This window comes from Neohortaea acidophila (assembly GCF_010093505.1).
Source record: "Neohortaea acidophila strain CBS 113389 unplaced genomic scaffold BDY17scaffold_1, whole genome shotgun sequence".
NCBI lineage: Eukaryota > Fungi > Ascomycota > Dothideomycetes > Mycosphaerellales > Teratosphaeriaceae > Neohortaea > Neohortaea acidophila.
Window position 1 is genome coordinate 712,917 of NW_022985510.1, and position 27,565 is coordinate 740,481.

At 56.7% G+C, this 27,565-nt stretch overlaps 13 protein-coding genes across 13 annotated transcripts; 6 read left to right on the plus strand and 7 right to left on the minus strand.

Annotated features, from left to right (window-relative positions):
- Nucleotides 1-48: 48 nt before the first annotated feature.
- BDY17DRAFT_243376 (uncharacterized protein) lies at nt 49-6,474 on the minus strand (the record flags this gene model as incomplete). Its single annotated transcript, XM_033730425.1, has 3 exons — nt 49-1,505; nt 1,554-1,717; nt 1,769-6,474. 3 exons carry the CDS (start codon nt 6,472-6,474, stop codon nt 49-51), a joined length of 6,327 nt encoding a protein of 2,108 aa, XP_033593860.1.
- A 593-nt stretch (nt 6,475-7,067) lies between these two features.
- Nucleotides 7,068-7,473, minus strand: BDY17DRAFT_319844 (ubiquinol-cytochrome C reductase; the record flags this gene model as incomplete). The annotated part of the gene is made up of 4 exons (XM_033736348.1): nt 7,068-7,151; nt 7,207-7,255; nt 7,314-7,379; nt 7,445-7,473. 4 exons carry the CDS (start codon nt 7,471-7,473, stop codon nt 7,068-7,070), a joined length of 228 nt encoding a protein of 75 aa, XP_033593861.1.
- Nucleotides 7,474-7,865: 392 nt separating this feature from the next.
- On the plus strand, nt 7,866-8,498 carry BDY17DRAFT_319845 (uncharacterized protein; the record flags this gene model as incomplete). The annotated part of the gene is made up of 1 exon (XM_033736349.1): nt 7,866-8,498. One exon carries the CDS (start codon nt 7,866-7,868, stop codon nt 8,496-8,498), a length of 633 nt encoding a protein of 210 aa, XP_033593862.1.
- A 52-nt stretch (nt 8,499-8,550) lies between these two features.
- On the minus strand, nt 8,551-9,165 carry BDY17DRAFT_319846 (uncharacterized protein; the record flags this gene model as incomplete). The annotated part of the gene is made up of 2 exons (XM_033736350.1): nt 8,551-9,009; nt 9,070-9,165. The coding sequence occupies 2 exons, from the start codon at nt 9,163-9,165 to the stop codon at nt 8,551-8,553; spliced, it is 555 nt and encodes a 184-aa protein (XP_033593863.1).
- Nucleotides 9,166-9,772: 607 nt separating this feature from the next.
- On the plus strand, nt 9,773-10,292 carry BDY17DRAFT_8400 (uncharacterized protein). Its single transcript, XM_033738755.1, has 3 exons — nt 9,773-9,908; nt 9,964-10,056; nt 10,117-10,292. The coding sequence occupies exons 1-3, from the start codon at nt 9,870-9,872 to the stop codon at nt 10,198-10,200; spliced, it is 216 nt and encodes a 71-aa protein (XP_033593864.1). The 5' UTR covers nt 9,773-9,869; the 3' UTR covers nt 10,201-10,292.
- BDY17DRAFT_8422 (Muniscin C-terminal mu homology domain-containing protein) lies at nt 10,151-13,176 on the plus strand. The gene is made up of 2 exons (XM_033738758.1): nt 10,151-11,559; nt 11,611-13,176. Exons 1-2 carry the CDS (start codon nt 10,384-10,386, stop codon nt 12,847-12,849), a joined length of 2,415 nt encoding a protein of 804 aa, XP_033593865.1. The 5' UTR covers nt 10,151-10,383; the 3' UTR covers nt 12,850-13,176.
- Nucleotides 13,107-15,220, minus strand: BDY17DRAFT_274047 (uncharacterized protein; the record flags this gene model as incomplete). The annotated part of the gene is made up of 2 exons (XM_033731975.1): nt 13,237-15,220; nt 13,107-13,174 (listed from the first exon to the last, which is right to left on the minus strand). The coding sequence occupies exons 1-2, from the start codon at nt 15,110-15,112 to the stop codon at nt 13,107-13,109; spliced, it is 1,944 nt and encodes a 647-aa protein (XP_033593866.1). The 5' UTR covers nt 15,113-15,220.
- A 41-nt stretch (nt 15,221-15,261) lies between these two features.
- Nucleotides 15,262-18,075, minus strand: BDY17DRAFT_288685 (uncharacterized protein). The gene is made up of 2 exons (XM_033732231.1): nt 17,650-18,075; nt 15,262-17,593 (listed from the first exon to the last, which is right to left on the minus strand). The coding sequence occupies exons 1-2, from the start codon at nt 17,862-17,864 to the stop codon at nt 15,415-15,417; spliced, it is 2,394 nt and encodes a 797-aa protein (XP_033593867.1). The 5' UTR covers nt 17,865-18,075; the 3' UTR covers nt 15,262-15,414.
- A 123-nt stretch (nt 18,076-18,198) lies between these two features.
- BDY17DRAFT_243753 (cytidine deaminase-like protein) lies at nt 18,199-19,350 on the plus strand (the record flags this gene model as incomplete). Its single annotated transcript, XM_033730465.1, has 2 exons — nt 18,199-18,220; nt 18,275-19,350. The coding sequence occupies 2 exons, from the start codon at nt 18,199-18,201 to the stop codon at nt 19,348-19,350; spliced, it is 1,098 nt and encodes a 365-aa protein (XP_033593868.1).
- A 9-nt stretch (nt 19,351-19,359) lies between these two features.
- Nucleotides 19,360-21,639, minus strand: BDY17DRAFT_288688 (rab-GTPase-TBC domain-containing protein). The gene is made up of 6 exons (XM_033732232.1): nt 21,533-21,639; nt 21,452-21,467; nt 21,365-21,374; nt 21,170-21,301; nt 19,757-21,113; nt 19,360-19,697 (listed from the first exon to the last, which is right to left on the minus strand). The coding sequence occupies exons 1-6, from the start codon at nt 21,557-21,559 to the stop codon at nt 19,443-19,445; spliced, it is 1,797 nt and encodes a 598-aa protein (XP_033593869.1). The 5' UTR covers nt 21,560-21,639; the 3' UTR covers nt 19,360-19,442.
- A 1,722-nt stretch (nt 21,640-23,361) lies between these two features.
- On the plus strand, nt 23,362-24,713 carry BDY17DRAFT_306697 (uncharacterized protein; the record flags this gene model as incomplete). Its single annotated transcript, XM_033735044.1, has 3 exons — nt 23,362-23,398; nt 23,456-23,619; nt 23,673-24,713. The coding sequence occupies 3 exons, from the start codon at nt 23,362-23,364 to the stop codon at nt 24,711-24,713; spliced, it is 1,242 nt and encodes a 413-aa protein (XP_033593870.1).
- A 382-nt stretch (nt 24,714-25,095) lies between these two features.
- BDY17DRAFT_288693 (dienelactone hydrolase) lies at nt 25,096-26,457 on the plus strand. The gene has a single exon (XM_033732233.1). It carries the CDS (start codon nt 25,335-25,337, stop codon nt 26,325-26,327), a length of 993 nt encoding a protein of 330 aa, XP_033593871.1. The 5' UTR covers nt 25,096-25,334; the 3' UTR covers nt 26,328-26,457.
- BDY17DRAFT_288696 (uncharacterized protein) lies at nt 26,458-27,540 on the minus strand. The gene is made up of 3 exons (XM_033732234.1): nt 27,158-27,540; nt 26,964-27,092; nt 26,458-26,902 (listed from the first exon to the last, which is right to left on the minus strand). Exons 1-3 carry the CDS (start codon nt 27,329-27,331, stop codon nt 26,540-26,542), a joined length of 666 nt encoding a protein of 221 aa, XP_033593872.1. The 5' UTR covers nt 27,332-27,540; the 3' UTR covers nt 26,458-26,539.
- Between the last annotated feature and the right edge of the window lie 25 nt (nt 27,541-27,565).

Sequence of the window (27,565 nt, forward strand, 5' to 3'; positions counted from 1 at the left end):
TACTCCCGAACGCTAGGTACACGCCATGAATATGCAAGACCCCATCCCTCACAACGTCTCCCAACCCCCCGGGTTAACATCCCCCTCCAGTTTCCTCGAAATGACTGTAGGAATCAACTGCTGCAACCACACTTCGCGAATCAACTTGTCATAGCGCCTCTGATTCAAAAACAGCTGATGATGCCTCCGCATCGTCGGGTCCGGCTCGCCATGCTTATCAAGGAAGGGCGCATTGACGAAACTACCGTTGCCCGCGCCGTGCCGCAGCAGCACCATGCACTTACGCACGTTGATGAACAGGCCTGTCTTGCCCCCGCACTTGCTCATATGCTGGTAGCAGCCGCCTTTGTTCTTGTCGCGCATGCAGCACACCGCCTGCGAGCAGAAGATGGCCCCGCAGAGCAGGCAGATGGCTGCGTCGGTGATTTCCCGCCCGGTCGTGGGGCATTTGCGTCGGATTGCTTCTTCGCTCAGCGTGTCGTAGGCCTTGGGGAGACCGACCAGCTCGAAGATCGCGGGGTGCGGCAGCATGGGGAGACGATCGAAACTGTATTGAATCGAAGGCTCGGCGATCCAGCGGGCGGTGAGTTGGCGTATTCTGTTCCCTGGCCCCGATTGTGACGTGTAGGTAGTGCAGAGCTCGTCGATGGTGGGAAGGTGAAGCAACTGTGTAAGCCTGGCGCCCTCGGACGCCTCGGGCTCGACCTCGTATGGACAATCGAAGTCCAGACCATAGCGTACATACATGATGAGCATGCACTTCCGCAAGAACGTCAGCGTATACCTCTCGACGATATGACGAAGCATGGCGCATTCCTCGTCCGATAGCACAAGGCCTGTCGAATCGTTCGAGATCTGCAGAATAGCATGCATCGCTGCTGTGAAAGCCTCGCCAGCCGGAGCAAGAGGAACCGTAGAAGCCGGCGCGCCTCCATCCCGCAGCACTTTCGTATACACGCAAGCAACCTTGGCCACCTCCGCCCACAAACACAACTGCATCACGTTCGACGCCTCGGCAACGTTGGGCGCAAGGTGTGTGAGCCAGTCAACGAAGAAGGAGAACGTGTCCTCGGCGAACAGAATGCACGGCTCGGTCAGACTGTCGTACCTGTCGTCATCAGCCGCGCTTGACCCGAGGTTTTGCGTGCCGAGGAGCGCAGCTATCAGCCTGTCCCGCACAACGGACGTCTGGCGTCCGACGAAGTTGACCGGAGACGGTCGCAGGACACTGACGGCCAGGTACGACTCGATCGTTTCGGACAGGACGCGGAAGTGCGTAAGAGCCAGCTCCGGTACGTCGGACAAGAGAGAGCGGGCGAGGATATCATTGCCCACGCCACGATGAGCGATTTCGAATGCTGAGATCGACAACGCCAGCGAGCGCGAGAGGGCAGGAATGGGGTTCACCAAGCCGTCGACATAGTGTCCATCGATCCACAACTTGTTCTTCAAAATCGTCTCGTCGACGCGATAGTACGACCTGGCCAACTCGCTCATGCGCGGCACTTGCTCTGTGCTCGGAGAGAGGTTGGTAGTGTCGATGGAACTCTGACTCTCGCTCCGGCCCCAAGGTAGGAATCTCGAGAATCCCGAAGATCTGCGCACGGGATAGCGATGGGGCGAGGATTGCGACGGCGGCGGCGAGTCCAGCGAAAGCTCGCCCAGGGTCGCGGCCAGCGACGGTGCAAACATGTTGCTCACATAATGCGACGAGCGGCTCGTAAACACATGGCCTGCGTCCGCCCGACTCAAAACATCCTGCCGATACGCCAGGTCTTCCAAGTAGGAGGAGTCGAGGCCGCCCAACCAGTCATCGAATGACTTCGCGGCGTGCAGTTCGTGGTCGTGTGCGCATTCTTTGGCCTTCCAGATGATGGGTAAGAACGTATTTCCCAGCGCTTTACACAGCGGGCAGATGAACTCGTTCAACAGCGGGTTGTCCGGCTGATTGCGGGCGATCTGTTGCTGATGCCGTCGGAGGCTGTTCTGCAAGTACAGATCGAAGCAGCTGTAGTGCATGATATGGCCACACGACGTCGCAACGGGGCCGGAGAAGCATGGCCCATCGCATGGGAAGCCTTTCGAAAGACCTTGCTTCTCGGATTGCACGACCTTGCCACCCGGTGCAACCTTGTTGACGATTTGCTTGTTCCTGCCGGCCACGCCAAACGGCCGCAACTCGTCCGCCGGTCGATCCAGGCTTTCGGGAGTGTCAATCACTTCGCGCACAAAGTCCTGGTCCTCGACCGGAGTGGCCCGTAAGATTCGAGTCTCTCCAAGATATGCAAATGTGCCATAGAGCCTTTGATCGTTCGTCTCCTCTTGACACCAGATGCACGTGCCAGTCGGGAAGCTCCACGTCTTCTTCTGTTCCATGTCCTCCGGCTCGCCGGTGACAGACATGTCATCGAGGTCGTCGAAGTCGTCGTCGAATCCAACCAAGCCCTGATTTTGGAGGAAGCTGTTCTGTTGCTGCTTCATCTGCGCCATGACTCGAGCCTGTCGCGCAAGCGCTTCTTGTTTCTTGCGCTCTTTGTCCTCCGAAGAGACCGAAGCAGGTGAGCTGGTTTCTGTCCGATCGAAGAGCGCACCCAGAGGACCCAGCGCGTTGCCCACAACCTCCGACTGCCGCAAGTGCATCTTCCGCAGGATGTGGCGAATAGTAGGATGGCAGGAAGCATAGTCTTCAATGCCAGAAAGAGTGACGAGGAGTGAGACCACGGACTGCTGTTGGTTGCCGGCTCCATTTCGAGGCAGCGCAGCTAACCTCACAAACCCTTCTCCGTGCTCGGTGTCTTCGATTGTAGCAATCACGACAAGGTGCAGGACCATGTGTAAGAAGGTTTCGATTCGCGTGCTCTGAAGCTTCGTACTCGAGCTCCGTGCGGAACCGGCAAAGTTCAAAGCGCTTGCAATGACCTGCACAAACAGCGGCGTGGATGTAAACGCCGCCAGGTGCTCGAACAGACCGGACGTGATGGGCTGCAGACTCGGCTCGTAGACGATGTCTTCCGCCTTCTTCCCGGACTTGCTGGCAACATGCTTTTTGTAGATGCTCTCCGCTTCTTCGCGGTGATTCCGGGTAAAGTGGGCGTAGTACGGGTCGACCAGTTCGATGAATTCGGGCTTCAGCTCAAACGTGCCGGTATCACTCATCCCTTCAGGGGCACGATACGTCGTCATTGTCTCGAGCACCCGATTGAAATTGTCGGATTCGCTGACCTTCTCCGTCACACGCGCTGCAATGTCGGAGAAGGGGAGGGGCTTGAAACAGAGTGCGTGGGCGATATCGTGCTCCAGCAGTTTGTCATTCTGGTCCAGTCCTTTTGCATTAGGAACCAGATTGCCTCTCTCGGAAAGTGTCACCACCAAGAGATGGTAGAAGTCCTCCAAGACGTCAATCTGCTGAAGTTCATCGAAACCAGGCACCACCGAGTAATCTTCTTGCATCCACTTCTCCAGTTGAAAGCGATCGATGACCTGAGCCAAGAACCTCTCGCCGGGGCGCTCCGAGTCGGATCCAGAAAGCACAAATCCGGCCTGGACCATGTGGAGATCTCGTTGATACCCAACGTCACGATGCGAAACGTTGCGGTACGTGTGCGCCTGGTGACGGAGAGTGATGCCATTGCGCACCCACATTCCCGCCTTCATTTGCCCCAACCATACGCATACACGCAGGGAATGGTCGAAGATTGCACTCAGCAGCTCGTCGGACGAGACGTGATAAGGCAGAGTCTGCGGACGATTGATGTTCCATGGATCTTTGAGATCGTCGGGTGTGAATTGCAGAAGAGATCGGAGCTCCTGTCGGCTCATACCCTTCGCATGCTCGATCAGCCACGAGAGGAGGTAGTGCAGCGGATGGTGGAAGCTCAAAGGCGTCGTCTGTACAACGCTTCTAGGAACCTTGAAGATTTTATCGGTGTGGTCGAATGGTCCGACGGCGTGCCAAGTGAGCTCTTCCTTCACTTCAGCGGCATGAAACCGTTTCCTCTCGCATCCGTAAGAATTGATCAGCACAACCTGGGCCACGGTTCGAATGGCTCGCTGCAAATGCATGTTTCCATCCAAAGCACCAGACTGCGGCTCAAACGCCAGTCCAACCTGCTTGCAAAGCTTGTTGATCTCCTTCACAATCATGCTGGCCGTTATCCAGGCATCGGACTCATATTCAACGTGCTCGCTGGTGGCACGCACGTTTGGACAGACACCTTGGTGCAGTTTGACGAGATCCAAGAATTGTAGGAGATATCGCTGCTCGTTTCGTATGCGGGACAGGATGAAGTCGGACTGGAAGAGCCAGCGTAGGTCGAGGAAGAAGTGGAACATGCGTCTATTAGTCACAGCACCCGCATCGAAAGCGAGAGTTGCGCGAGGAGACACATCTTCGGGGAACCCGACTTGTCGCGTGGTGAGAAAAGTGTAGAGAATGGCCATGAGGTTTGAGAGGAAGTTGCCGCGCTCCACAACCTCCTGCGTGATGCTTGGCGTGGTCAGCATCTGCACGCTCAAGTTGATGATACTATGATCTGGCTCCCGGTCGGCGATGAGGTAGAGCTGCGCGAGGGCAGTGTACAAACCAGCAAAGCGCAACCCCAAGATCCGCTTGAAACGAGGGATGGTGACCACAGTGGTGATGTAGAGGTGTCGGAGGTGGATGCGCAAGGTCTTCCAAAGCCGTAGATCGTACAAGATCAGATAGTCCAGCTTTACGCGCTGCCATAGATCTTCGCATGGTTCGATAGGTTTGGTGTCTCTGAACCCTTCGGGCTTCTCCAGCCAATGTTTGCTTGGCTTTGGGGGTTTTCGGACCTGGCTTCTGAATTTGCTGGGGGTCCGCGGGATGGTGCCATACGGCGCATCAGTCACATTGTGAAGTACCGCCGATGGTGCATCACCCCCTTCCTCACTTTCTGTGGGAGTGAAGATTTGTCTCGTCGAACGTGTTCTCCGTGTCGTGCCAGTCGGTGGCGGAGGTGGGGTGGGGTAGCCCGCGAGCGTCGCTTCAAAGGCCTCGGTCACATCCTCCGTCTCATCGAGAATATCAATCTCCATGTCTGCATCGTTGACAGCCGCCACCGTCGCCGCCATCGCCGTGTTTGCCGCGCCTCGGAGATCTTCGACCTCGACATCCATTTCATCGTCTTCCATGATCATCATCTCGTCGTCATCATCGTTTGCGGCGAGTTCCACAGCGATATCGTCCTCATCGAGAGGGGCAGTTGCTTGGAAGACGATGGCATCGACCGTATCAGGGCCAACGCGGAAAGGTTGGATGAATCTGCGCCATCGCTCTCGCGACTTTGCATTATCCTCCATCTCGTGGTCGTCTATGCCAGCTTTTCCAATGTCCGCGTTTGACGCCTGACTGCCCTTCCTCCAAGGCTTCAGCATCTCCTCGCACACCACGTTTCGCAGGATGTGGGCGTCAGTGCCCACCGAGCAGCCGGCGATATCTCCAATCCAGTCGACGATGGTCTCACACATGTACTCACGGAATGTATCTCGCGAGGAACGGATCGTCACGGTGACTTTCAGTTGCTCGATGACTTCTGCCATGCGCAGCAACAGCCTCAAATCCGTGGAGTACTCGATCACAGATCGACCGACACTGTCCACCTCCATCGCTTTCTCGAGGCCGAATTTCTTGGTCCTCGAGCAGGCTCGGGCGACCTGGTTCTGGACATCGTAGACGGTATGCTTCTCGTCATTCCAGAGGAGGAGTGCATATTCGATCTGGTCTGGTACAACTTCGTCCCCGTAAATCGTGGATAGACGTGACTCTTCCTCATCTTTTCGTATGCTCGCCTCCGTCTTGGTCAATCTCATCTGCTCGGGGGAGCAGGAGAAGACATCACACAAGTAGTCGATCGTCCTGGCAACGGTCATACGGATGGCCTCGACCAAGTCCACAGGTAGATCTGATCCCACACCACCGGCTGAAGCTTTCTCTTTCCCGTTATGCTGTTGCTGCTGCGGCTGAGGTGCTGCATCGGCCGTGTGAATCGTGCATGGCACCTCCCTCCTCCACGCCTCGTGGTCCCCACAATCGCAGCACCCGCTGTTTCCCGGACTCACGCTAACAAACACCTGATGGCCCTCGTGATCGCTCGCGTTGAAGCATCGCGCGCAAAGGACGCAAGTATCGTCTGCGGCGCACGTCTTGCAGTGATATGTGCTTTCGCCCGTCTTGAAGATGTGCCCGCAGGCTGTGCCTTTCGCTGCAGCAGTGTATTCCGCGCCATCTATTGCTCCCTGGGCGGATTTGAGACACCACTCTTCTGAGCGGTCGGTAGGTGGACCGTTGGGAAAGAGAAGGCGAAGGTAGTCATCACGATGGCGGGCGATGGAGCGGAAGAGGATCTGGCGCAGTTCGCACTTGGCGGCGTGAGTATAGCGGTTACCGTGGAGTTCAGGGAGGTCTCGAAGGGCGATGTTGAGGGCGCGTTCCTCTGAAGAGAGGGTTTGCATGTCGTGTGTGATGAAAAGGAGACCACAGCCTGGCGAGGATGTTCAGTCTCAAGCTTGACTTTGCCTGTGTCGCATGCGCGCAATTAGGTTCGCGATGGATTATCGACGGTCTGGAGGTTGATCATGGCGAGGTAGATGTCGAACGTGTGATGAGAACGTCTTTGAATGAAGTTGCTGGCAGTGGCAACTCGAAGAAGGTGGGATGACAAAGTCGAAGGTGTCGTGCTGCGTGGGCAAGCGCATGCGTCACAGCTCCCAAGACGGCCAATATTCACAGGGTATGCGAGGAAACGACGGCCATCATTTACTAGAGATGGCGAGTCTTTCGTATCACGAACAATCAGCAGAGACGGCCAAGCACATTCACTTCCACAATACTGAAGTGCCGCGCAGATGGACATTGTTGAGCTTCACGTGATTTGTAGCCAGTCGAAGCGTAGCGCTAGCAGGTGTATATGTACAATGTTGCCGGCTTCAACCACTCAATCTGTGGAACTAGCAGCACTCTCTTCTCGATGTATTGATCGAAGAAGACCAGTGCTCCGCTCCGTCACTTTCTCCTCGCTCCTCCACCTCTTCAGCAGATGCAGATATCATTCATCATCATCATCGTCTCCCTCATCGTCCCCGCCGCCTCCGTTCGACATGTACTTGTGCTTGATGTCTTTCCATTGTCGCTGTACCCATCGTTAGCACCCTTTGCCGTGTAGAGAGGGATCGTAGTTCACATACGCCGCGATTAATCGAATCCCAGATCAAATTTGAACCAGAGTCAAACACCCTGCGAACGCTGTGTCAGCTCTGCGCACTTGCACTACTCTTTCCATCGCGCGACGTACATTTCGGTGGCAAAGGCGCCTACGAAGATGGTGGTGAGGAAGACGGCATTTCTCCGGACGAAGGCACTGCAAAGGTGGTGTCAGTTTGCACCTCCTCAATGGCCGCGGCCGCGGGTCAGCCCCGAACGCACGTGTAGATGGTGTTAAGTAGGCCCGACATGGTCGGCAGAGGAGGATGTGAAGACTCGAATAGGGCGACGGTGGGCGCTTGGTCCTGAGAGGCAGTCGTGCTGGCAATTGGTGCTGGTGTTTGCAGAGGTATGGAGGTGGTAGAGCTTGCCTTTCGAGATTCGGGATGGCCCGGCACCATCCCCGGCAGCAAAGCGGTTGCGTGGCCCGTGCGCTGAACATTTGACCGCACCTCAAACGTCGGGCACGTATGAATTTCAGAGAGCTTTATGGAACCGAACCACGTCGCCCACAAACCCCTGGATATGACTGTTGCACGCATGGAGGATGGAGATCTGTAACAAGAATACGTTTCGGTGATATCGACTCGATTGTCTTAACAGAAACCCGCCAACGTACCCAGTTGCCTGTTACGCAACAACCATGGCGCCCAAGGCAGCTTCTACTCCCACCTCAAACTCCGGCATTCGCCAACTCAGCAGCGGTGAATCGATAATTCCGGCATCTACTCGCGCGGACGGGACCGTACGGAAAGAGATTCGAGTCAAGCCAGGCTACAAACCCCCGGAGGACGTAGAGGTCTACAAGAACCGCACCGCCGAAGCTTGGAAGACTCGAGGGAAAGGTGGTGTCCCTGGAGCCGAAAAGGCCGAGGCTGAGCAGAATGATGGGCCTCAAAGTGCAGCTGCGATTAAGAATGCCAAAAGGAGAGAGGCGAGGAAAAAGGCCGCTGCGTCGGGCAAGGAAGAGGAGGAGGAGGCAACGGGAGCGGAGGCAAACGGACACGTGGTGAAGACGAACGGTGCTGCAGAGATTGTTGAGGCAGAGCCAGTCGACCCAGAAGCCGAAAAGGCAAAGGAGGCCAAGAAGCTGGCGAAGAAGTTACGGCAAGCACAGGATCTGCAGGCGAAGAAGGAAAGCGGCGATAGCTTGCTGCCTGAGCAATTTGCCAAGGTCATCAAGATCCACGAACTGATCCGGCAACTGGACAATCTGGGATTCGACTCGGAGGGAGTCAAAAAGGAACAAACTTCGAAGCATGAGAACAGGCCTTGACTTTCCCGCTGATCGAACACTACATCAATGGCTGCTGCTGCACATCCAGTCTTCACACGGCGGTGACGACCATGACCACACAGTCCAAGTATCCTTGCTCGATGACCTCGCCGCCGTAGTCGACTCGGAGATTGAGCCTATCCAGCTTCACATCCACATTCACCAGGGGCTCGTGGACGGGATCTTGCGAGGTGTCGTGCCGCGGATTCATCCAAAACGTGTGAGCCCAGCTAGCCATGAAAACCCTCATCACAAAGTGCGTCTGTTCCTGCCTCCACATCTCTGCAGAGCCGTGGCGCGGAGCAAGTCGCATGATGTGTCGTCCATCGAACCCCAAAGGCAGGTCAATTTCGGCTCTTGCGCGAAAGCATCTTAGAGTATGTTTGGATGCGAGAAGCATGATCAGTGGAAACGCACCTTGAGGCAGCAGCAGAAAGAATACGGTGACTGTGCAGCGATGCTCCATGCGATTTCTCAGCGGCAGGGCGAAGTCCACGCACGCCTGCCAGACCTGCTAATGTCAGCTTTCCCGCCGAGATCGGGGAGTGGTTTAAAGTCGCTGCACGCATACCGGCTCGCAGCGGTCGCCATATTGCTCCAGAAAGATGGGATCGAATCGATCCATATGTGGTCCGAGGGATGCCATTGAGGTTCCATTGGTGGCCATGACTCTTAGCTGCGTCTTTCGTGGTGTTGGGTTTGGATCTGGCTTCGACGTCTCCTTGGGGTTACGGTTGATACAATGGATCAAGGCATGAGAGTGAAAGGCGAACGCCATTTATATATGGACTCAACGCCACGCCATCAGACAGCAACGATGAATTCAGCGTGCGTCCAACTGTCATGATTCAATCTAGTCCTGTTAATATACAACCTCGCCTGGAGAAGTTTGCTCGGTTGCCGAGCTGTGGTACAGATGGACGGGGAACTGCAGGGAGTCGATTGGTAAGATAGCCGTGGTTGGTGGTGAGTGATCTACGGCTTGTTACACAGGAGGTGACTTGAGCTGGAGGAGCCATGGATTGTTGGCGGATTCCTGCATTTACTTGAGACTAGAGTCGAGGCGTATATCGTTTACCATGCTCGTCGGAAAGGGAGCGGACCAACGGAGAGATGCAGCGTGTGGTCACTGGGGTGAAGCTGCGGTGAATGCGGCCTGCACCAATCCACTCGGCTTCAAGCGGCAAGCTCCACGACGTCGTCTTATTAGTCATCCGAGCATTGGACGCGGCATCTGATGAATCGGACCATCGCCCTTCGCTCTTCACCGCGCACGAATGGTCTGAGCATCTTTTCCCCCCAACCATCCGCGCGCCTCGTTTCCTTTGTCTTGGTTGCATTCTGCGATTCAGCCCCTTGCATTGCGCGACCATGGCCGCCCCCGACGTATCCGACTATCCGGCGATCGTGGTAGGGTAGCGCGTCCAAACACCCCGGAGTACACGGGAGCTCACATATATCACAGGCGCAAGTCCAGCCCCCTCATGCCGTCGCCATCCTCAACGACCGCGTCTACCAGATTGGCCGGTTGAACAGCGTCGTCGTAGAATGGCTGAAGGTGCGCGAGATGGAAGACAAAGATGCAGTGCGAGGAGTTGACGACTGATCCCCGCGTTAGGAACGCCGACGATTGGAAGAGCAGTACTCGGAGGGCTTGAAGAGACTGGCGCGTCGGAATCTGGAGGGCTTGGATCTCGGGTAGGTTGCGCCGAATCGAACGCGACTTTACGACTCCAGAAGCTCATTCTTTAGCATCTTTTCCGTTCCCTGGGCCACCCTCACTGGCTCCCTCGATACCGTTGCAGATGCCCACTCTTCCCTCGCAACCAAGATCGAGGTGGATGTCGAGCGACCGTTGCGCGAGTTCGCTTCGACGAGTCGAGACATGAGCAATGTGACGAGCGCGCAAGGTAACCTAGCAGCACTGGCGAAGGATGTAGACAAGGCTCAGCAAAAGACCGACAAGCTGCATGGGAGGGGCGATAGGGCGGAAGCGGGAAGAGTGGCCAACGCGACGACCGATCTCGACTCGGCTCAATCGTCCTGGGATTCGCAGGCGCCTTACATCTTCGAAAGCCTGCAGACATTGGACGAGACGAGGGTGGGCCTGCTTCGAGATGCATTTACTCAATACCAGACACACGAGATGGATCAACTGGAAAAGAGTCGCGTCGCCGGCGAGCAGTGTCTCAACGTGCTCCTCAACGTGGAGACCGCGGACGAAATCAAGACGTTTGCCCTTAAAGCAGTCCAGTCACAACCTCCCCAAGCGAGAGCCGCTCCCCGGAGTAGCGCCCCCTACGCCACCCCAACTCGAACTAGCAGCGCAGCCAACGCTCTGGCGCCAACGACTTCTCGCTCAGAGGAAGACCTACCACGAGAGCGGCAAGACTCGACGGACGTGAAGCAAAAGAAAGGTTTCTCCAAGGGTTTGAGGAGATTGGGCACGGTAGTTTCCCGCAGAAGGGAGAGTAAAATGCCCTCGAATCTTTCCTCTACCCCCGAGACGTCCGAAAGTCGACCTTCTGCATGGGCCGGGCTGGGAGGCAGCAGGCTCGGCAGGTCAAGCGGAAACACGCCGACATTGTCATCGCTGCAGGAAGGGTCGCCGCAGCAGCGCCCTGGCATGCCCGCACAGCTGGGCAGTGAGATCTTCAACTCTCCCTCCGAAGTCAGAGCAGACCGGGCCACTCCTCCTACTAGCGCGCGAGACATTGGATCCTTGCCGCAAATCAATGGCGATCCATTCCGAGTTTCAACCATCATGGGCGCATCGAGCAATTTCCCGAACGGAAGCCATCAGAACGACTTGACCGATCTGGATCCGCCGAAGCCGGTTCACGCGCAGAGGAACGAGTCGCTGAGGGCTCTGGAGGGGCAGACGGATAGCGAAGGCTACTCCGTCCCGCCGTCGAATCTTGATCCAATCTCCCAAGCGCAGCAAGAAGCTGCCTTTGCTGATGAGGGCGCTCCTCCTGCGTTGAATTTGAATATCCGCGACGCGCCGCTTCCTGAGAGCTCTGCTGGTGGTGCAGACTTTACGAGCGCGGCTCAAAGACTGGTACGTGTGCCACATATGACAGTGACTTGACGTGAAGCTGACAATGACCAGCAAGCGCCGCCTCCCTCGACGAAGCGGACCAGCACCATCCGAGGCCGCCGGACAGACCGTAGCAGCACCATCCCTAACAGTGCCGTTGTTCCAGAGGAGCAGTTCACTCCCGAAGCCATCCCCCAGTTTTCGCAGTCTGCGAGCCGCGAGATCTCAAACTCGCCGATCACGTCGCCTACGGCTCAAACCACTCTGCCGACAAATGTCGCCGATTCTGGTCTCTCCTTGTCTCCAGCCACAACCCTGACCGGCGGTGTAGCAGCCGCGTCTGCTGCTGCATTCTCATCGTTCACTCCAACCGCCGAATCGAGTAATCCCTTGTCCCCCGTCTCGCGGTCTGGGACTGGCCTTGATCAGCTTCGCGGGGACAATCGATCCATTCGATCTGCCGCTACGTCGGGCAGCTTGGCCCTCCTGAAACACCCCGAGTTGACGGAACCAGGACTCAACTCATCCATCGTCGAGACCGTTGGCGCCCGCTTCGAAAACGGCCAGCTCATCAGCTCCTCGCTCATCGGCGAAATCGCACTCGCATACAACGCCACCGACTCGTCAGCCCCTCCCAGCACCGAAACCATCCGCCTCGACAACTTCTCCAGCCTGGAAAAAGTGGCGCCAAACCCCGCCTTCGTGGCCGCAACACCCGACCGCAGCGGCGAATACACCGTCGACCTCTCCAGTCTCCCGAGGACGCAAGTAGCCTTCAAATACCAAATCCGCGTCGACGCCGACACCGCGCCCGCGCCGCTGCTCATCAAACCCGCCCTCCGCGTCGAAGCAACGCAATGCTCCGTCATCGTCAGCTACGCCCTCAACCCATCCTTCAACCTGCAAGGCCAAGAGAGCATCACGCTCTCGAACGTCATGCTGGCGCTTACGATCGAAGGCTCCAAAGCGACAGGCTGCCAATCGAAGCCGGTGGGCAGTTTCATCCGCGACAAGAGTCTCATCTACTGGCAGCTGGGCGACGTCACGTTGTCCCACGGAGCAGGCTCGGAGAAACTCCTCGCCCGCTTTGCTACGGAGGCCGAGGCGACGGGCGCGAGCGTCGAGGCTAGATGGGAAGTCACTGGCTCCTCTGGCAGCTCGCTGGCGGCTTGGGGTAGCGCGTTGGGCGTTAGCATGCTGAGTTCGTCTGCGGATCCGTTTGCGGATGCGGACGAACATGCGCACGCGGGTGGGTGGAAGGGGGTGCAGGGGGTGCGGAAGCTGGTGAGCGGGAGCTACGTTGCGAAGTAAGTAGGAAGAGGGTAGACAGTTGGAGAAAAGTTTGGATAGTGGTGCGTGCTGGGCTAGATGGCCGTGATGGGAGGTGATTGCTGGATACCCGATCTACGTTTGCTGTATAGCCTCTCACATCTCGCAGTAATTACATTGTTTGTGGGTGTTTGTTGGATTGATTCACTCGTTTCATCACAGCGGGCCTGTGACCTCCTTCTGACTCTGCTTGATATGCCAAACGCTAGAACTTTGTGATAGTATACAGTCTGTATCGATCAATCGACCTTGAGCGAGCCATAGATGCGATGCACAAACACCCACGACGCCACGAATCCAATCGTGCCTGCATCATGAAAGTCAGCATCGTCACTCGCAGTAGAAGAGAAAGAAAAGGGCAGAACTCACCAGTCATGACAAACCACAAGAAGCTAATGAGCGCCGAGTAACCCAAATACAGCAACCCACCCGTCAGCGAGCTGAAACTCAGCATCTTCGCCCAGTAGACCAAGCTGTACGCAAACACGTACACAGCACTCGCGCCGCTGCTGATAAACGCGCGCCACTGCCAGTGGTAGTTTTCGGCGCAAAGGAGGAAGTAGATCATCATGATGGTCACGGCGGCGCTGGTGACGATCAGCAGCCCGAAAGAGAGGAAGAGGAAGCCGAACATGTAGTAGATCCTGTTGCTCCATAGGCTGCGGAGGATGAAGAAGAGCTCGATGAAGATGGCGCCGAAGGGGAGGATGCCGACGGCGAAGACGCTGGGGATGAGGCGGAGGTAGCCGGTGGCGGGCGGGATCTGGCGGGGGATTTGGTTGGTGCGGACGGGTGGGGGTTTGATGGACTGCTTGAAGCCGATCCAGGAGCCGGCGATGCTGAGCGGGGCGGAGATGAGGAACCAGATGCCGACGATGACGAGCATGGTGGTGAAGGGGACGGCGCCGGAGGAGCCGCGGATCCAGACGAAGAAGTTGAGGAGGAAGAAGGTGCCGAAGACGGCGATGGGGACGGCGGCGGGCGTGAAGATGAAGAGCTGCTTCCACTTTGTGCCGCCGAAGTACTGGTACACGCGCGCGCTCATGTAGCCGCCGATGAAGCCGAAGAGCGTGTAGAGGAGGATCATGACGGTTGCGAGGCTGCCGCGGTTGCTGGGGGAGAGGAAGCCGACCGCGGCGAAAGCGATGGTGAAGCCTGTCATCATGAATAGCTGAGCACCATTGCCCACCAAGATGGAGAGGGCGAGGGAGTTGCGAGGCGGACGAAATACGTCGCCGTGCACAAGCTTCCACCCGCTGTCCTCGACCACGCCGTCTTCCTCGAGGCTAGTGCCGTTGAAATCCTCGAGGCCGAGCTGATCGAGCCGGTTGTACCGGGCGATATCCTTACGGAGAGTGCGACCGAGAATGGTGGTCACGGCACCGACGAGGAATGTGAACATGACAGCGCTGCTCACGAGCGCCAGCCAATGAATCTTTGCGTCGTAGACGTGCAGATACTTGTCCCATCTCGTCGCAAACACCGTGGACGATGGGCGCCACTGCACCGAGTAGGTCCACGTCACGTACGTATCCTCCGTCTCACTCAATGTCTGAGGTACATCGGGATCTCCGCAGTCTGCGGTAAAGTCGCTGCCGGTGCCGGTGCGCCTCGAGCGGCCCAGAGACTCAGGATGCGCATTGACGCCCACCACGCGATATTGATTTGGCCCGACTTCGTGATACTCAATCAGCAGATTGACATGGTTGTGTAGACGCGGATTGTCATTGTTCATGGCGCCCAGCGCGAAACCAGGGATGTCGTAGAGCGTCTGCGTATCGACGTCCCGATATACCTGCGCCACGGGCAGCCCGTCAATCAGCCAGTTGATGGTGTAGTCCTGCCGAATGCGTTCATTCGTATACTCGGCATCGTCTGTGTCTTTTGGGAACTTGACCCCATCGCATACCGCCGAGCAGGTTTCATTCTTGAGCATGCGCAGGTGGAAGGCGGAGTTCATGATGCGGTCGCCGAACAGGATGCTGCCCAGCGACTCGGAGACATATCGAGGGCCGCCTTCGGGTTGGCAGAAGTGGAACTCGGGGGAGTAGTAGGGCCAGGAGAAGGCGGAGGAAAGCTGAGTGTGTTTTTCGGAGAGGCCGGGGGTGAGGCGGTCGACGTCGAGGTGCACGAGGTCATTTTGTTTGTAGGTTGTGGGCGAGATGCCGGGGAGGTAGAAGGCGGATGCGCAGGGGACGGAGAGGACGAGGGCGGAGAGGATTGGAGGGAGGTCGAGGAGGCGCATGGTCGCTGGACTCGGTTGGCTGCTTCAAGGCATCAAGCACAATTGCAAGGAGTCGCGTTGATGCCTGGCCATCAACTGAAGGTGTAAGGGTGGTCGCTTATACAAAGGAGATCCGCATCTAAAAAGTGGATGCCTGAGCTTGGAACAAAGCGATGTTTATGTAATCAGGCGCTACGTAAGCGATGCGACGCCACGCATCAGGCTGCGAACATGCCGAGCCTGTCACGAATATGCCGCGGATGGTTATGAAGAGCGCATATGGTCATCAGCCCATCGGCAATGAATGAATTCATAACATCATCTTATACCAGCTCTCCCTCTCCGTCGTCAAACTCGTCGTCCTCATCATCCCACCTCTCCATCTCTCGCTCCGCCTGCTCAGCCTTCCGCTGCACCTCCGCCAAGCCCGAGACGTCTTCCACGAACCCTTTCTCCCCAAGTGCGCGCTTCACAAACTCCCATCCGTCCCGCTCATACGCTAGCAGAATGGGCGGCGAACAAGCCGAGCAGCAGTCGTACGCTTTACCATGTACCTGGATCGTTTGCCAAGTGCTCATGTAGCCTCGGAGCTGGTGCGGCACAGTTCCGAGAGGATGGCTGTCCGGAAGTGATGGATCGGTCGGCGGAGCAGGTTGAATCTGATGCGTTGTTGCTGGAGCGGGAGCAGGCGCTCGGCCTCGCAAGCGGTGCTGCGTTATTGACACGAGCAGCTCGACGGCCAATGCTGAAGCGATCGGAGCTGCTCCTGGGCGAGTGACGGTGCACTGCTGGTCGAGTGTCGCTGACTTTAAGCTGTCGGCCGGCGCGACGACATCCGAGCAGAAATAGCAGCCCACTTCTTCCTTATCCTCATTCTCCTGCTCCGTGAGTACGCTCACCAACGACGCTCCCTGCGCACCACCATTCATATCAACTGCACCGGACTCGGGCGACCGGATCGGGCTCATCTCATTGGACACTTGCTCGACGGAGACTTCACTCGCCTGTCTGTCTTCTGGATGAATTGTCGGCCGCCGTAATCGCAGACCATGCCTCATCACCATGTACGTGTCGAAGCCCAAGGCAGCGTTGATTACGATCTTTCCAGCCGCCTTGGCCATCACAGTTGGCAGCCAGCGACTCTCTCTTGTATCCATGAGCAGGAAGATGGCATCGTGACTTTCGATCAAAGCTTTGAGATCCTCAAACTCCTTTCGCACTTTCGCCTCGTCCGTGATGGGATGTCCGGCCATGGGGACATTCATCACACGGCCCTCCACCTCAACACCAGGATAGATTTGGCGTAGTGCTTCTGCCGCCCGTTCCGCTTTTCGCGCCCCGCCCTCCAGACAATCTTGAAATGTGTATAAGGGTTGTCTGACCGGGTTGGAGTAGCTCACCCGCCCGTTATCCACAAATGTGATTTTGCGCACGCCCCAACCCATGAGGTTACGAGCGACGTATGAGCCCAGCGTGCCAGCGCCGAGCAGGAGACAAGAAGTTTTCTTGATGGTTTCGAGGTCTATCGAAGGCGAGATCCGCCATTTGATGAGCTTCAGGTTCAGGTCAACTGCCTGGTCTGCCAATTTGGTCGGATCGAGGTAGGCTGCGAGATCGACGGTCCGCGAGAAGATCCGGGCGTGTTCATTTCGCTCCCAGCCGGTGACTTTTGGCACTTCTTTGGTCGATGTCCGCTCCTCTGTGATATCATTGACAGGCTCGGCGGACTGTACAGTCATGATTAGACTGTTCTGCAAGTCCCGCCGGAGATGTGTATCTCTGTAACACAGAATCTGGACTTTGTCGAGCTTCCAGCGTTGCCGAACCAGAACGAGCAGATTTCTGAGCATCCACCCAGGGCCAGACGTATATGTGGACGGGTCGGCAAAGCACACAAACCGATCATCTTCATTCGCATTGTCGAAAAAGCCGTTCTCATAACTCGAAAGCGGCGCAATGGACCAGATGTAACCCAACTCGCTCAGGCTGGACTTTCGGCTTGATAGGGGTGATATAGGACTCGCCGATGCACTCGACTCTTGCTGCTGCAACTCGCCAACATCTAGCCGCCCGAGTTGTCGCTCAAGATCCAGGATTTCTTTCCGTACTCGTTTTGCAAGGAAAAAGCCGGCTTGTCTTGCGTCAACACTATATCTCCAAGTTTGTGCCGCATCCACCAGAGCTTCTGTATCTTTTGCTGGCAGCCGGCGTATGCCGCCTTGCGCGTTATCCTCCGGCGCAACGAGCCTCCACGGCGGATCGGAGTGCAGGGCAGGATATGCGAGGTGATAGGAGAACTTGTATTTCTTGAGGTCGGCGAAGCATATGGCGGAGAAGGAGGAGAGCAGGGAGGGACAAGAGTAGATGCTACCATCTCTTATGGCATCCCAGATCGTCCGCCCGGCGAGCTGGATGTGTGCGAGTTTGTCAACTGCGTGGAACTCTTCGGGGGTATTGAAGTTGCGGATCGAGCCTTCTGCACGGTAGTAGTTCTGCGGAGTCCTGGGTAGCTGTTAGTGCTGAGGTCGTGGTAACGTGGCCCACATAGACTCACTCACTCGTCGGTGGTCAGGGCGGTGCCGTGGAGTTGCATGCGCATCGATCTCTCCGGCGCATCGCGGTGATTGATCTCGTAGAGCCCGCGCACTTTACGCGCGGAGGTGTTGAGCATGTCATGGTTGATCTTGAGCGAGGCGAGGGAGGAGTAGAAGGCCAGCTCGATGTCGGAGGTCCAGGGGGCGAACTGGAGGGGTTGGAGGGTTGTGGAAGCCATGATGGTCTGGAGAGGAAGAATGCGGCATTCGATAGTTCAGCACGCACCGCGCGGGGACGATCGGTGGGTAGGGTGAGGTTTGCAAGCGTAAAGTGCACATCATGAATGATGGCATGCGGCGCAGGCTGCGAGGCTGTCCGTCGGCACGCCTGCGCCACACCAAACCTTCTTGTGACGCGAATTGCGCGCCTCGAAATCTATCAGACCTTCCACCATGAGTGTAGCCGGAAATATCCTACATTCAGACAATCATACGAAGAAGCTATGGCTCAATGATTATGGTAGAGCTCTTTGAGTTTTGGAGATCATTCTAATCGACTAAAAGTCACGCAAAATGCTCATTGGAGTCTGCGGCGGTAATATTCCCCCGAATCCAGCAAGCATGGCAGACATAACTGACACTGTTGCAGGTATCTGTGCCGGCAAACATGCCATCCAGGACTATCTCATTGACAGACACGGCTTTCAACCCCTGACATTGACTCGGGCAGCCGCAACGCCGAGTGTAGAGAAGTCAGCATCAGATGTACATGTTCCGGAAATGAAGGACTCAACCCTCTCAATATCAACCTTCACCCACGTCAGCGAGCTGGTCGACTTCGTAACGAAGAACTGGCAGACCGATTTCGTCACCACCTGCATCCACGACGAGGCAATCGTCGACGCCCTATCCCACCGCCCCTTCTTCATCCTCGTCCACGTCGACGCCCCGATTTCCATCCGATGGCAGCGCTTCAAAGACCGCTGTGCCCGCGCCTCCCTAACGCCGCCCACGCTCGAACAATTCGTGCTGAGAAATGACCAACACCTCTATGACCCCGCCGCAGGCCTCGCAGCCCTGGCATCGCGAGCCCGCATCAAACTCCTCAACAACACCACCTCGCTAACCACCCTCCACACCTCCCTCGACACCCTCAACCTCACAGATCAAAGCCGCCTTCGCCCCACCTGGGACCACTACTTCATGACCCTCGCTTCACTCGCCGCGCGCCGCAGCAACTGCATGCGCCGCCAAGTCGGCTGTGTTCTGGTGCGCGAGAAGCGCGTCATGTCGACGGGGTACAACGGCACTCCCCGCCACATCACCAATTGCAACGAAGGCGGGTGTTCGCGGTGCAACGGGGGAGGCGGAGGCGGCACCGGCCTGGCGACATGTCTCTGTATCCACGCGGAGGAGAACGCGCTGCTGGAAGCCGGGCGGGAGCGCGTGGGAGGCGGAGCGGTGCTGTACTGCAATACGTGTCCCTGCTTGACGTGCAGCATCAAGATTGTGCAGGTGGGCATCACGGAGGTGGTGTTTAGCCAGAGCTACTACATGGACGCCGAGGCGGCGAAGCTGTTTGAGAAGGCGGGCGTGAAGCTGCGGCAGTTCTCGCCGCCCAAGGAGGGCTTGGTGAGTCTTTGCGATGACCATGCCGCCGCCCTCACGTTCGACACGAAAGCATTTACAAATGGACACGCGGGCATTGGGAACTCGCAGGCATGATGATCATTCGAATTCTTTGTACCCGTCAATGCGACTAGATCGCAGCGGACATTGCCTAGACAGACCACCTTCCAAAAGTCTTACGATCCACGCTACAAATTGACGGCTCCGGTGAAGACATTGCTACCCTGCCGCACATGTGCCTTGCTCCCCTTGAACAGACTTTGCCAGATGAACGCCTCGCTCAGCAGCAACTCCACGTCCTTCTCGGTCCAATTCCGCGTCGGCAGCGACTGCAGAAACATCATGATTTCTTGAAAGTCCATTCGCTGCAGCCGGTCGGACCACTTGACCAGGAACGCGGCGCAGACGTAGAGGTGGAAGGCTGTGAAACCTTGGTCCTCGGCCTGTAGAGCAGGGAGTCAGTGGGTTATGTGTGAGTAATGGCAAACAGGAGGGTACTCACGAGGTAGGTGTCCCACATTCGGATGGTGTTCTTTACGCTAACCTCACGCATCAAGAGGCAATTCATCCAACGGAACGAGAATTGGATGAATTCTACGCTCTCGCTCTCCAGATGCTTTGCCAGTGCCCCATCTATTCGCGCCGTCAAGTCTCTCAGAGCGGATACCTGCCGTTGTATCCCTGGCTGTGCATGGATGTAATTATCTTGTATTCCGTCCAACAATTTTGTAAGACACCAGAAGGAATCGGCCTCCACCGCATCGATTACTGCCGGCGGCAGCTGGCTCGGATCCATCCCGAACTCAACATCCGGATCTGTGATGTACTGGCCAAGGAAGACTTGCCAGAAGGGAGTCACGAGGTCGTTGATGCCCTGTACGTATCCCGAAGCGGGATGACGAATTGCCCAGACGTATAGTATCTTTTCCAGTGATCTTTGCGTGCGTTCATATGAATACAGCTCCAGATGTGGATTGGTCCGCGGGACGTCAATGCTGATTTGGTGCCATATGGCTTGGTCGAGGCCGCGGCCGGTGCCGCCCTTGGTGGACGGCGCAGACCCTTTACCAGCCATGCCGGCTCCCACCGCGCCCGTACTACCCATCGATCCTTTGTCAAAGGCTTGCCGTACAGCATCTTGATACTCCTTGCGCTTTCGCTCGAGAGTGGCCACGCGTCGGTCGCTGCTGGTCGGCAGGTAGCCCAGCAGAATTTGCCATGACATGGCCCGAACTTCAGACGGCAAGCCAGACCAAGCCGAATCACGAAGGTCGGGGAGGGAGATTGTGCTGGCTTGTAAGATCTTTTTGAACTTGTTGATGCGCGTTATCCGTGCCGAATGCGCCTCGAGCTCCTTCGCGGACGCGCCGGCCGGGACGGGCGGGTGGCTGATGAGATGCAGCGAGTTTGCCGGATCGCGTAAGATGTCCTTGTATTGCGGCCGCAATGTCTTTCCTTCCATTTTCTTCGGTAGCGGGTAAGACGGTATCGCACGTGAATCGGCCACGTCCCCATGGTCCATCATCCAGGCCGCCGGCAAGTTCGGTGCAGAGAGGCCGTTCCGTGTGCTTTGTTGTTGTGCACCACCGGGATCGTGGCCTTTCCTGGCAGATGCACGCTTTCCTTTCCGTCGCATACTGGCTATACTTGGCAAGCCGAACTCGTCCTCATCTTCATCGTATCCGAGGTCGCCCTCTTCGGATTCCTCCTCGTCCGGTGCATTCCATGCATTGCTGCTGTCGGAAATGTAGCTATTCGGGGTACGGCGAGTTGGCGGAGGAGTATGTGTGGTAACGGAAGGAGAGCTTCTGTGTCGTGAGAAATTCGGAGGAGTGTGCGGTCGGGAGTTTGATATGCTCCTTTGGGTGGTGATTAGCTTCAAGGGATTTGTGCTCGCCGGGACCGGACAACGTACAGATTGTCGAATTTGAGGGCATCAGCATGGCTGTAAGAAGCACCAACGACCTTGCGTTCGGGCGGTGCAGCTTTGGTGCTATTCTCTCGCTGGCTATTGGCCGAAGAGGTCCGCCAGAATGGTGATGCTGTCCTGCGACTTCGTCAACAAGCGATCCTGTGCGGCTCGTCCTTTCGTAGGAATATCAGTACGCACTCTGATCGGTCTGCGAACGCCCAGGCATCCACGTTAGTTCAACCAGTTCGCGTATGCAATCCGCCTGTCAATGGAGAGTATACGAACCGACCTGCACCATCTCCTACAGTCACCGGCAATGCTTGGTTAGCGAGGTGTGCCCTGGCTCGACCGTTTCCCGAAACGCACCTGAGGAGAGGGCTTTGTGAAGTTCATTGCTCCATGCAAAACCGGAGCGCACAAAAATTGCAATTGGAAAAATGACCGTGGTCTTAGGAGGGTTGGCGTGTTGTCAATGTCACATGAAGTCGTGCCGTTGATGCATCGCCGAGCTAGTGACGCCGTCCCCGGAGAAGCGCTTGGGCCAGCGGGGCGGGCCGCTTCCGCTTTGTGCGTCAAGACCTTCGCCTGCGCTCACCTTCACCCTCTCCTTCACCTTGAATCCAACCCTCGCAAACACACCCCCCTCACTGCCTCCTTCTCAACCCCCCTTTTCCCCTCTTCAGATTGTGGCCAACTCACCTTGACTGTCGCGATCCGTGTCTAACGGCTTACTGCCCTGCGAAGGCGAGCCTCTCAGCTCTCGATCTGCGACGCCGGCCACGAGGCCGCGCCTCCTGATCCTCACTTCCCATCTCCCCCCGACGATAGTTCACTCTTCACGCGACGCTGAATATGGCTGACCCTGACATGGATGAGGATCTCTTCGCCGATCTGTGAGTGGGATCAAAACCCTCGACTCTCTCAGTCCTTGCTGATCTTGCTTCTAGTTACGACGGCGAAGCAGATGAGCCAGCACCACCACCCAAGGAAGAGCACACCCCAGCAGAACCCGAGCCAGCCACAGAGCAGAACACAGCGCCAGAAGACCCGTGGCAGCCGGACACGTATACCAACGAGCCAGATGTGAAGACCGAGAACAAACAAGACGAGGCTGCAGATGCACAACCCAAACACGATGATGACTATGATAGGCCCTTGCAAATCAAGGAAGACGGGTATGTGTAACTAACGTTTTCTTCTTGCTTACTTCCTTGCACATTGCTGCTTCCGTCCTCCTCCGCCTAGGATAGTTGCGGAAGGGAACGAGTATGGTCTATTGGAATGGTTAAGGACTCGGATACCTTGGATTCTATCTACTTCGGACGCACTTGGACTGCGCATGCTGTCTCTGCATGGTCCGCCTGGATGAGCCTTCTGCCAGGATCGAAGTCTACGTTCTGCATAATTATCACATGAAGACCGGGACTGTTATATTTGGCATCGATCGGGCTGTGCATTAGGTCATCGCATTGGCCGTGGCGCGCAGGCGTGCTGTCTGTGGTCACCATGGCATAGGTGCCGTGCTACAACCTGAGCCAGCTGCTTCGGGCGGGTGATTATTGAAGACCAGTCAAGCTTTCGGAAAAGGGGTATGCGACCTGACTCACGAATCTCTCGCCGAAGCGGTGGAGAAAGCCTGCTTAGAATCATACACGATGACCACGTCTTAGCGACCATAGCAGACAGAGCAGACAGAGCAAGACAGACTCCTCAGAACAGAACAGACGCAGACAGGAGATAGAGAGAATGCAGTGTGAACATCTACTTGGCTTCGAGAAGTTCAGGTGGTGACACGATACATGCACCTCCGTCCGCCGACAGGGACAGCCTCCTCCGCCTGTATTACATCCTTGGACACACTGCAGTGTCCTGGACTGCATCGCGGGCATACTTGGATGTCACACCGCGCGTATGCTTAACGGCTGTCAGTGTGGGGTCAACAGCGGTTGCCTGCCTGGTGTCGGTCACGCTACGTGAGGGTGTGTAACACCAAAGATGCGATGATCTGCGATTGGAACTCCCCACCCGCCCTGCGCCTGGCCAATGTACCCGCTCACGACCCTCCATGGACGACGCTGCAAAAGAGGAGGATTTACATGACCACACTCGTTCCCTTCCTCTACTTCGTGTTTCCTTGCTCGTTCTCTGCTTTTCTGCGCTACGTTGACCAGTGCTAACGAGATGTTTGTAGCAAAATGTTTATCGGTGGCTTGAACTGGGAAACCACAGATCGTATGCTCTTCACTTGCTCTGCAACATAGCCTGCAGTTCACTAACGCGTTACGACAGAATCACTGAAAGAGTATTTCTCACAATTCGGCGAGGTGGTCGACTGTCAGGTTATGCGCGACGGCGCTACTGGTCGTTCGCGTGGCTTTGGCTTCCTCACCTTCAAGGATCCCAAGACTGTCAACATTGTCATGGTCAAGGAGCACTTTCTCGATGGCAAGCTCGTGAGTCTTCGTCTCCCATTCGTTTGTGGTAGCACATCTAACATATGACGTAGATCGATCCCAAGCGTGCCATCCCTCGCGAGGAGCAGGAGCGTACGGCCAAAATCTTCGTAGGCGGTGTGTCCCAGGAGTGCACCGACCCCCAGTTCCTCGAATTCTTCCAGAAGTTCGGCCGCGTGCTGGATGCCACACTTATGATGGACAAGGACACTGGGCGCCCGCGTGGATTCGGATTCGTCACCTTCGACAGCGATGCTGCCGTCGATCGGACTCTGGAGCAGCCACTGGCGATTCACGGAAAGATGATTGAGGTCAAGCGAGCGCAGCCGCGTGGCAACATTCGCGATGACAACGACAACAAGTTCGGAAGACAGAATCGAGGCGGCGGCGGCAACTGGAACAACAACAACAACAACAACAACGACAACCAACAGAACCAACAAAACCAGCAGGGCCAGGGCGGGACGAACAACATGAGCCCGGCGATGATGGCGCAATACTGGCAACGCATGCAACAGTACTTCCAGATGATGCAGCAGCAGATGGCCATGAACAGCGGCGGCATGAACCCCATGGCAGCCATGCAGAACAACCCGATCATGCAACAGTACATGAACCAGCAAGGCATGAACCCAGCCATGATGCAACAAATGATGAGGCAACAGCAGCAGCAGCAGCAGCAAGGCTACGGAGGCGGAGCAGGGAGCCCCATGCAAAACAATTCCGGCAATGAGGGTGCAAATCAGCCTCCCTTCAACGCGCAGGAACAGCTCATGTTCGAGCAGCAAAAGTACGAACGACAGCAATCGGCGCGCGTGCAGCAGGGCAACTACCAAGGCGGCAACACGTGGGAGGGCATGTACGACGATGTGCCTGCTCCGTCCGGGGTGCAGGGTGGTGGGGGTCGTGGTGCCTTCGGAGGTGGTCGAGGGGGACGCGGAGGCATGGGATCGCAGAGCCCCGCGCCCGCGGGCCAGGCGCCGGCGAACGCACCGACGGGGCCGAAGAACGCGGGCTTGCCGGGCGCCAACTACCGCGGAGGCGGGCGTGGCGGTCGTCGTGGATACCACCCGTATGCTCGTGGCGGCGGATAGAAACCGAACGCGGTATGTTCTGCGGAGATCTCCGACCCTTGTGAGCACGTTCTGACATCCTAGCTCTTAGTCCATGTGGCGACTTTACTAGGGAAGCTACGGTGGCATTTGACGAGGACCAGCGACGCTAGCTGCAGGGGTTAGTCGGCGGCACAGGCGGGGATTGCATTCAATGGCGAGGTCTACATATGGCGTTACCTCAGGCATGGGTGCAATGGGCTGGAATGGCCAAGGTTCGTCAATCGGCTGTCTGTTGCCATGGTTAAGGGGCTGGTTGCATTCGATAGTGCTTTTGTGACAATAGGAAGATACTGTGAACAACACCCTCTAATCGCTTTGTTCCACTCCATTCAGTTTGTTGCTGCCTGCAAGACCCGAAGGATAAATTGTTAGGCAGATGCTTTTGATGACTGCATGTCGTCGAGTGCTGGCTTGGGCAGACGGGCGTGATAGTAGTTTCCGCAGTGTGACCAATAATACTCACACAAACGTCACGTCCACCCCCGTCCGAGACCGACCTCGCGTAAAGCGTCGCGCCAGGCACCTACATCATGTCTTTACAATAGCCTGCTCGCCCACCACGGCACTCCTACGCATCAATCGTCGGCAAAGTACATCATCATGGCCGACTCCCCCGAACTCGCCACCAAGGCGCTCGAGAGCGACGCCCAAGACGACAACACAGCAGCACAAACCAGCGGCATCCCAGGCGACAGCAAGCCCGACCAAGGCGCGGGCAGCATGGGCGAGCACTGCGTGACCGACCGTCCCGCCCCCGCCGGCCAAACTCCCACCGGTGAAGTCGCCAAATACGGCGAGGTGGAAGTGTACATCACCAAACCTGCCGACTACCCCCACCAACCCTCCAAACTCCTTCTGCTCTTGACCGGCGGCACGGGGATCCACAGTGTCAATAACCAGCTTCAAGCAGACCGGTATGCGGCTGAGGGGTTTCTTGTGGCCATGCCGGATCAGTTCGCCGGTGACCCTGCGCCTACATCTACCACGACCCTCGCCGCGGACGAGAACATGAGTGTGCTGGAGCAGGTGAAGCTAGGGATGGTCAACGTGGCCAAGAGCTTTACGATCGACATGTGGCTTGCGCGACATACGCCGGAGAAGGTGCTGCCCGTGTTGGAGAGGGTGATTGTGGCCGTGAAGGAGGAGTTTGCGGATGCGGTCGAGAGCGGGGGCGGGGTGTACGCGGTGGGGTACTGCTTTGGTGCAAAGTATGTCCTGTTACTGGGCGGGGAAGGGAGTCAGGATGCGAACGCCGCGAAGACAGCGGCGGCAGAAGAAGAAGGGATGGTCGCACATGGACCGCAGATCAAAGTCGGTGCCATTGCGCACGGGACGCAAGTCACGAGGGATGATATTGCAGGCAATCGCGTCCCTCTGACCATCGTCGCGGTCGAGAACGACTCGTTGTTCCCAGAGGATGTGCTGGAATCTGGCAGGCAGGCCCTCAAGGAGCAGAATGTGGAGCTGGAAGTTCAGACGTACCCGAAAGTGCCTCACGGATTCGCGGTGTTGGGGGACTACGACGACACGAGTATTGTTGAGGCGCAGAAGGAGGCCTTCCAGCAGATGCTTGCATGGCTGAAGAGCCATTGATGGGCATGGGAGGCCTTCCAGCAGATGCTTGCATGGCTGAAGAGCCATTGATGGGCATGGGAGGCCTTTCTAACGATTAACGTCGAGTCAGAGGGTGGTCACGAAGACGGGGCGTCAGGAGTATAAGATACCAATGTATGGTTCGGGTCGTATTCTACACACGCTTCATGGATATCATAAATCTACAACGACTGTCCAGCAAGACAGTCGGGTCAAAGCAGCTCCACATCCCCCCTTACCACCGCATCTTTTACAGCTCTCCACCGAAGAACCCACACATCTCCTCTTGTCAGTTCCACCTCACCTGCACCACCCTCGCTTTGGATGACCACGCCTCCAGCATCCCGCAACACCCTGCAAAACACCGCAGAATCCTCTTCCGGCCGATCGATCATACTCAAGCCTGTAGTATCATCCAGCTTTTGTAGCCCTTGCGGGAAGATGGACAAGAAGGAAGCGTGATAGTGCGATGCGAGAAGCGCTTGATGTGACTGGAGGTATTGTTGTTCGAGATGGGAGAGAATGTTGGGGTCGGAGAGGGCGAGGTCGCGGTAGTGGTAGGGGAATTTGTCGATCTGGAGATGCACCATCTTGTCAGTGACATGCGAACCCCGTGCAATGCTTCATTCGACAAACCTTGGCTAGTCTCGCTCTTAGAAACGAGCGGACGAGGAATTTAAATCGCTCCAATTCGGTCTGTAAGACGACGAGGATAAAGTTGCTTTTGGGATCCATGTCGGATGTCATCTCCTCGATTGTTTCTATCTACACTGACAGCGGTCAGCACGCTCTTTGTCTCTGCTGCTCATCTGCGCTCCAGACCGGCCTACCTGCTTTTTTATCCGATCCGTCACGCGGTCTATGAGTTGAGAGGGGTAGGGTAAGAGGGTGGGCGAGGTGCGTTCGTTGACCCATGCTCGCGTCAAGGCTTGCAAGTCGAGCTTCCGCTGGGAGGGTAAAGGGGCGGAGACCGAGGCGAGGATGTCTGAGATGTCGTCGTCCATGCTTACGGGTAGAGGAGGTTTGCTGCGATGGTGAGGGTGGTTTTTGAATGAATGGTGAAAGTCAGTGCGGGGAGACGCGAAGCGGCGCGTTTGCCTAAATTGGAAGTCATGGTGTTGGTCTTTCCCTGTCTGTATTTGCTATGCACTATCTAATGAGCGCCCTGGCATGCTGGAAGGGCAAAGGTATCTGCGCGTGGCCATACCTACATCCATCGCAAAAAGGTACAGGGTAGA

What these genes read in the sequence shown, in the direction of transcription:
- BDY17DRAFT_288685 (XM_033732231.1), bottom strand. Translation starts at nt 17,864, where the DNA reads ATGGCTTCCACAACCCTCCAACCCCTCCAGTTCGCCCCCTGGACCTCC. An exon ending in ACCGCCCTGACCACCGACGA is followed by an intron (nt 17,594 to 17,649) that starts GTGAGTGAGTCT and finishes ACAGCTACCCAG; the next exon opens with GACTCCGCAGAACTACTACC.
- BDY17DRAFT_8422 (XM_033738758.1), top strand. Translation starts at nt 10,384, where the DNA reads ATGAGCAATGTGACGAGCGCGCAAGGTAACCTAGCAGCACTGGCGAAG. An exon ending in CGAGCGCGGCTCAAAGACTG is followed by an intron (nt 11,560 to 11,610) that starts GTACGTGTGCCA and finishes GACAATGACCAG; the next exon opens with CAAGCGCCGCCTCCCTCGAC.
- BDY17DRAFT_288696 (XM_033732234.1), bottom strand. Translation starts at nt 27,331, where the DNA reads ATGGACGACGACATCTCAGACATCCTCGCCTCGGTCTCCGCCCCTTTA. An exon ending in CGGATCGGATAAAAAAGCAG is followed by an intron (nt 27,093 to 27,157) that starts GTAGGCCGGTCT and finishes CTGTCAGTGTAG; the next exon opens with ATAGAAACAATCGAGGAGAT. An exon ending in TAAGAGCGAGACTAGCCAAG is followed by an intron (nt 26,903 to 26,963) that starts GTTTGTCGAATG and finishes GTGCATCTCCAG; the next exon opens with ATCGACAAATTCCCCTACCA.
- BDY17DRAFT_288693 (XM_033732233.1), top strand. Translation starts at nt 25,335, where the DNA reads ATGGCCGACTCCCCCGAACTCGCCACCAAGGCGCTCGAGAGCGACGCC.
- BDY17DRAFT_288688 (XM_033732232.1), bottom strand. Translation starts at nt 21,559, where the DNA reads ATGAACTTCACAAAGCCCTCTCCTCAG. An exon ending in GCCCTCAAATTCGACAATCT is followed by an intron (nt 21,114 to 21,169) that starts GTACGTTGTCCG and finishes CACCACCCAAAG; the next exon opens with GAGCATATCAAACTCCCGAC. An exon ending in GAATGTGGGACACCTACCTC is followed by an intron (nt 19,698 to 19,756) that starts GTGAGTACCCTC and finishes CCTGCTCTACAG; the next exon opens with GCCGAGGACCAAGGTTTCAC.
- BDY17DRAFT_8400 (XM_033738755.1), top strand. Translation starts at nt 9,870, where the DNA reads ATGGCCGCCCCCGACGTATCCGACTATCCGGCGATCGTG. An exon ending in CCGACTATCCGGCGATCGTG is followed by an intron (nt 9,909 to 9,963) that starts GTAGGGTAGCGC and finishes CATATATCACAG; the next exon opens with GCGCAAGTCCAGCCCCCTCA. An exon ending in TCGTCGTAGAATGGCTGAAG is followed by an intron (nt 10,057 to 10,116) that starts GTGCGCGAGATG and finishes TCCCCGCGTTAG; the next exon opens with GAACGCCGACGATTGGAAGA.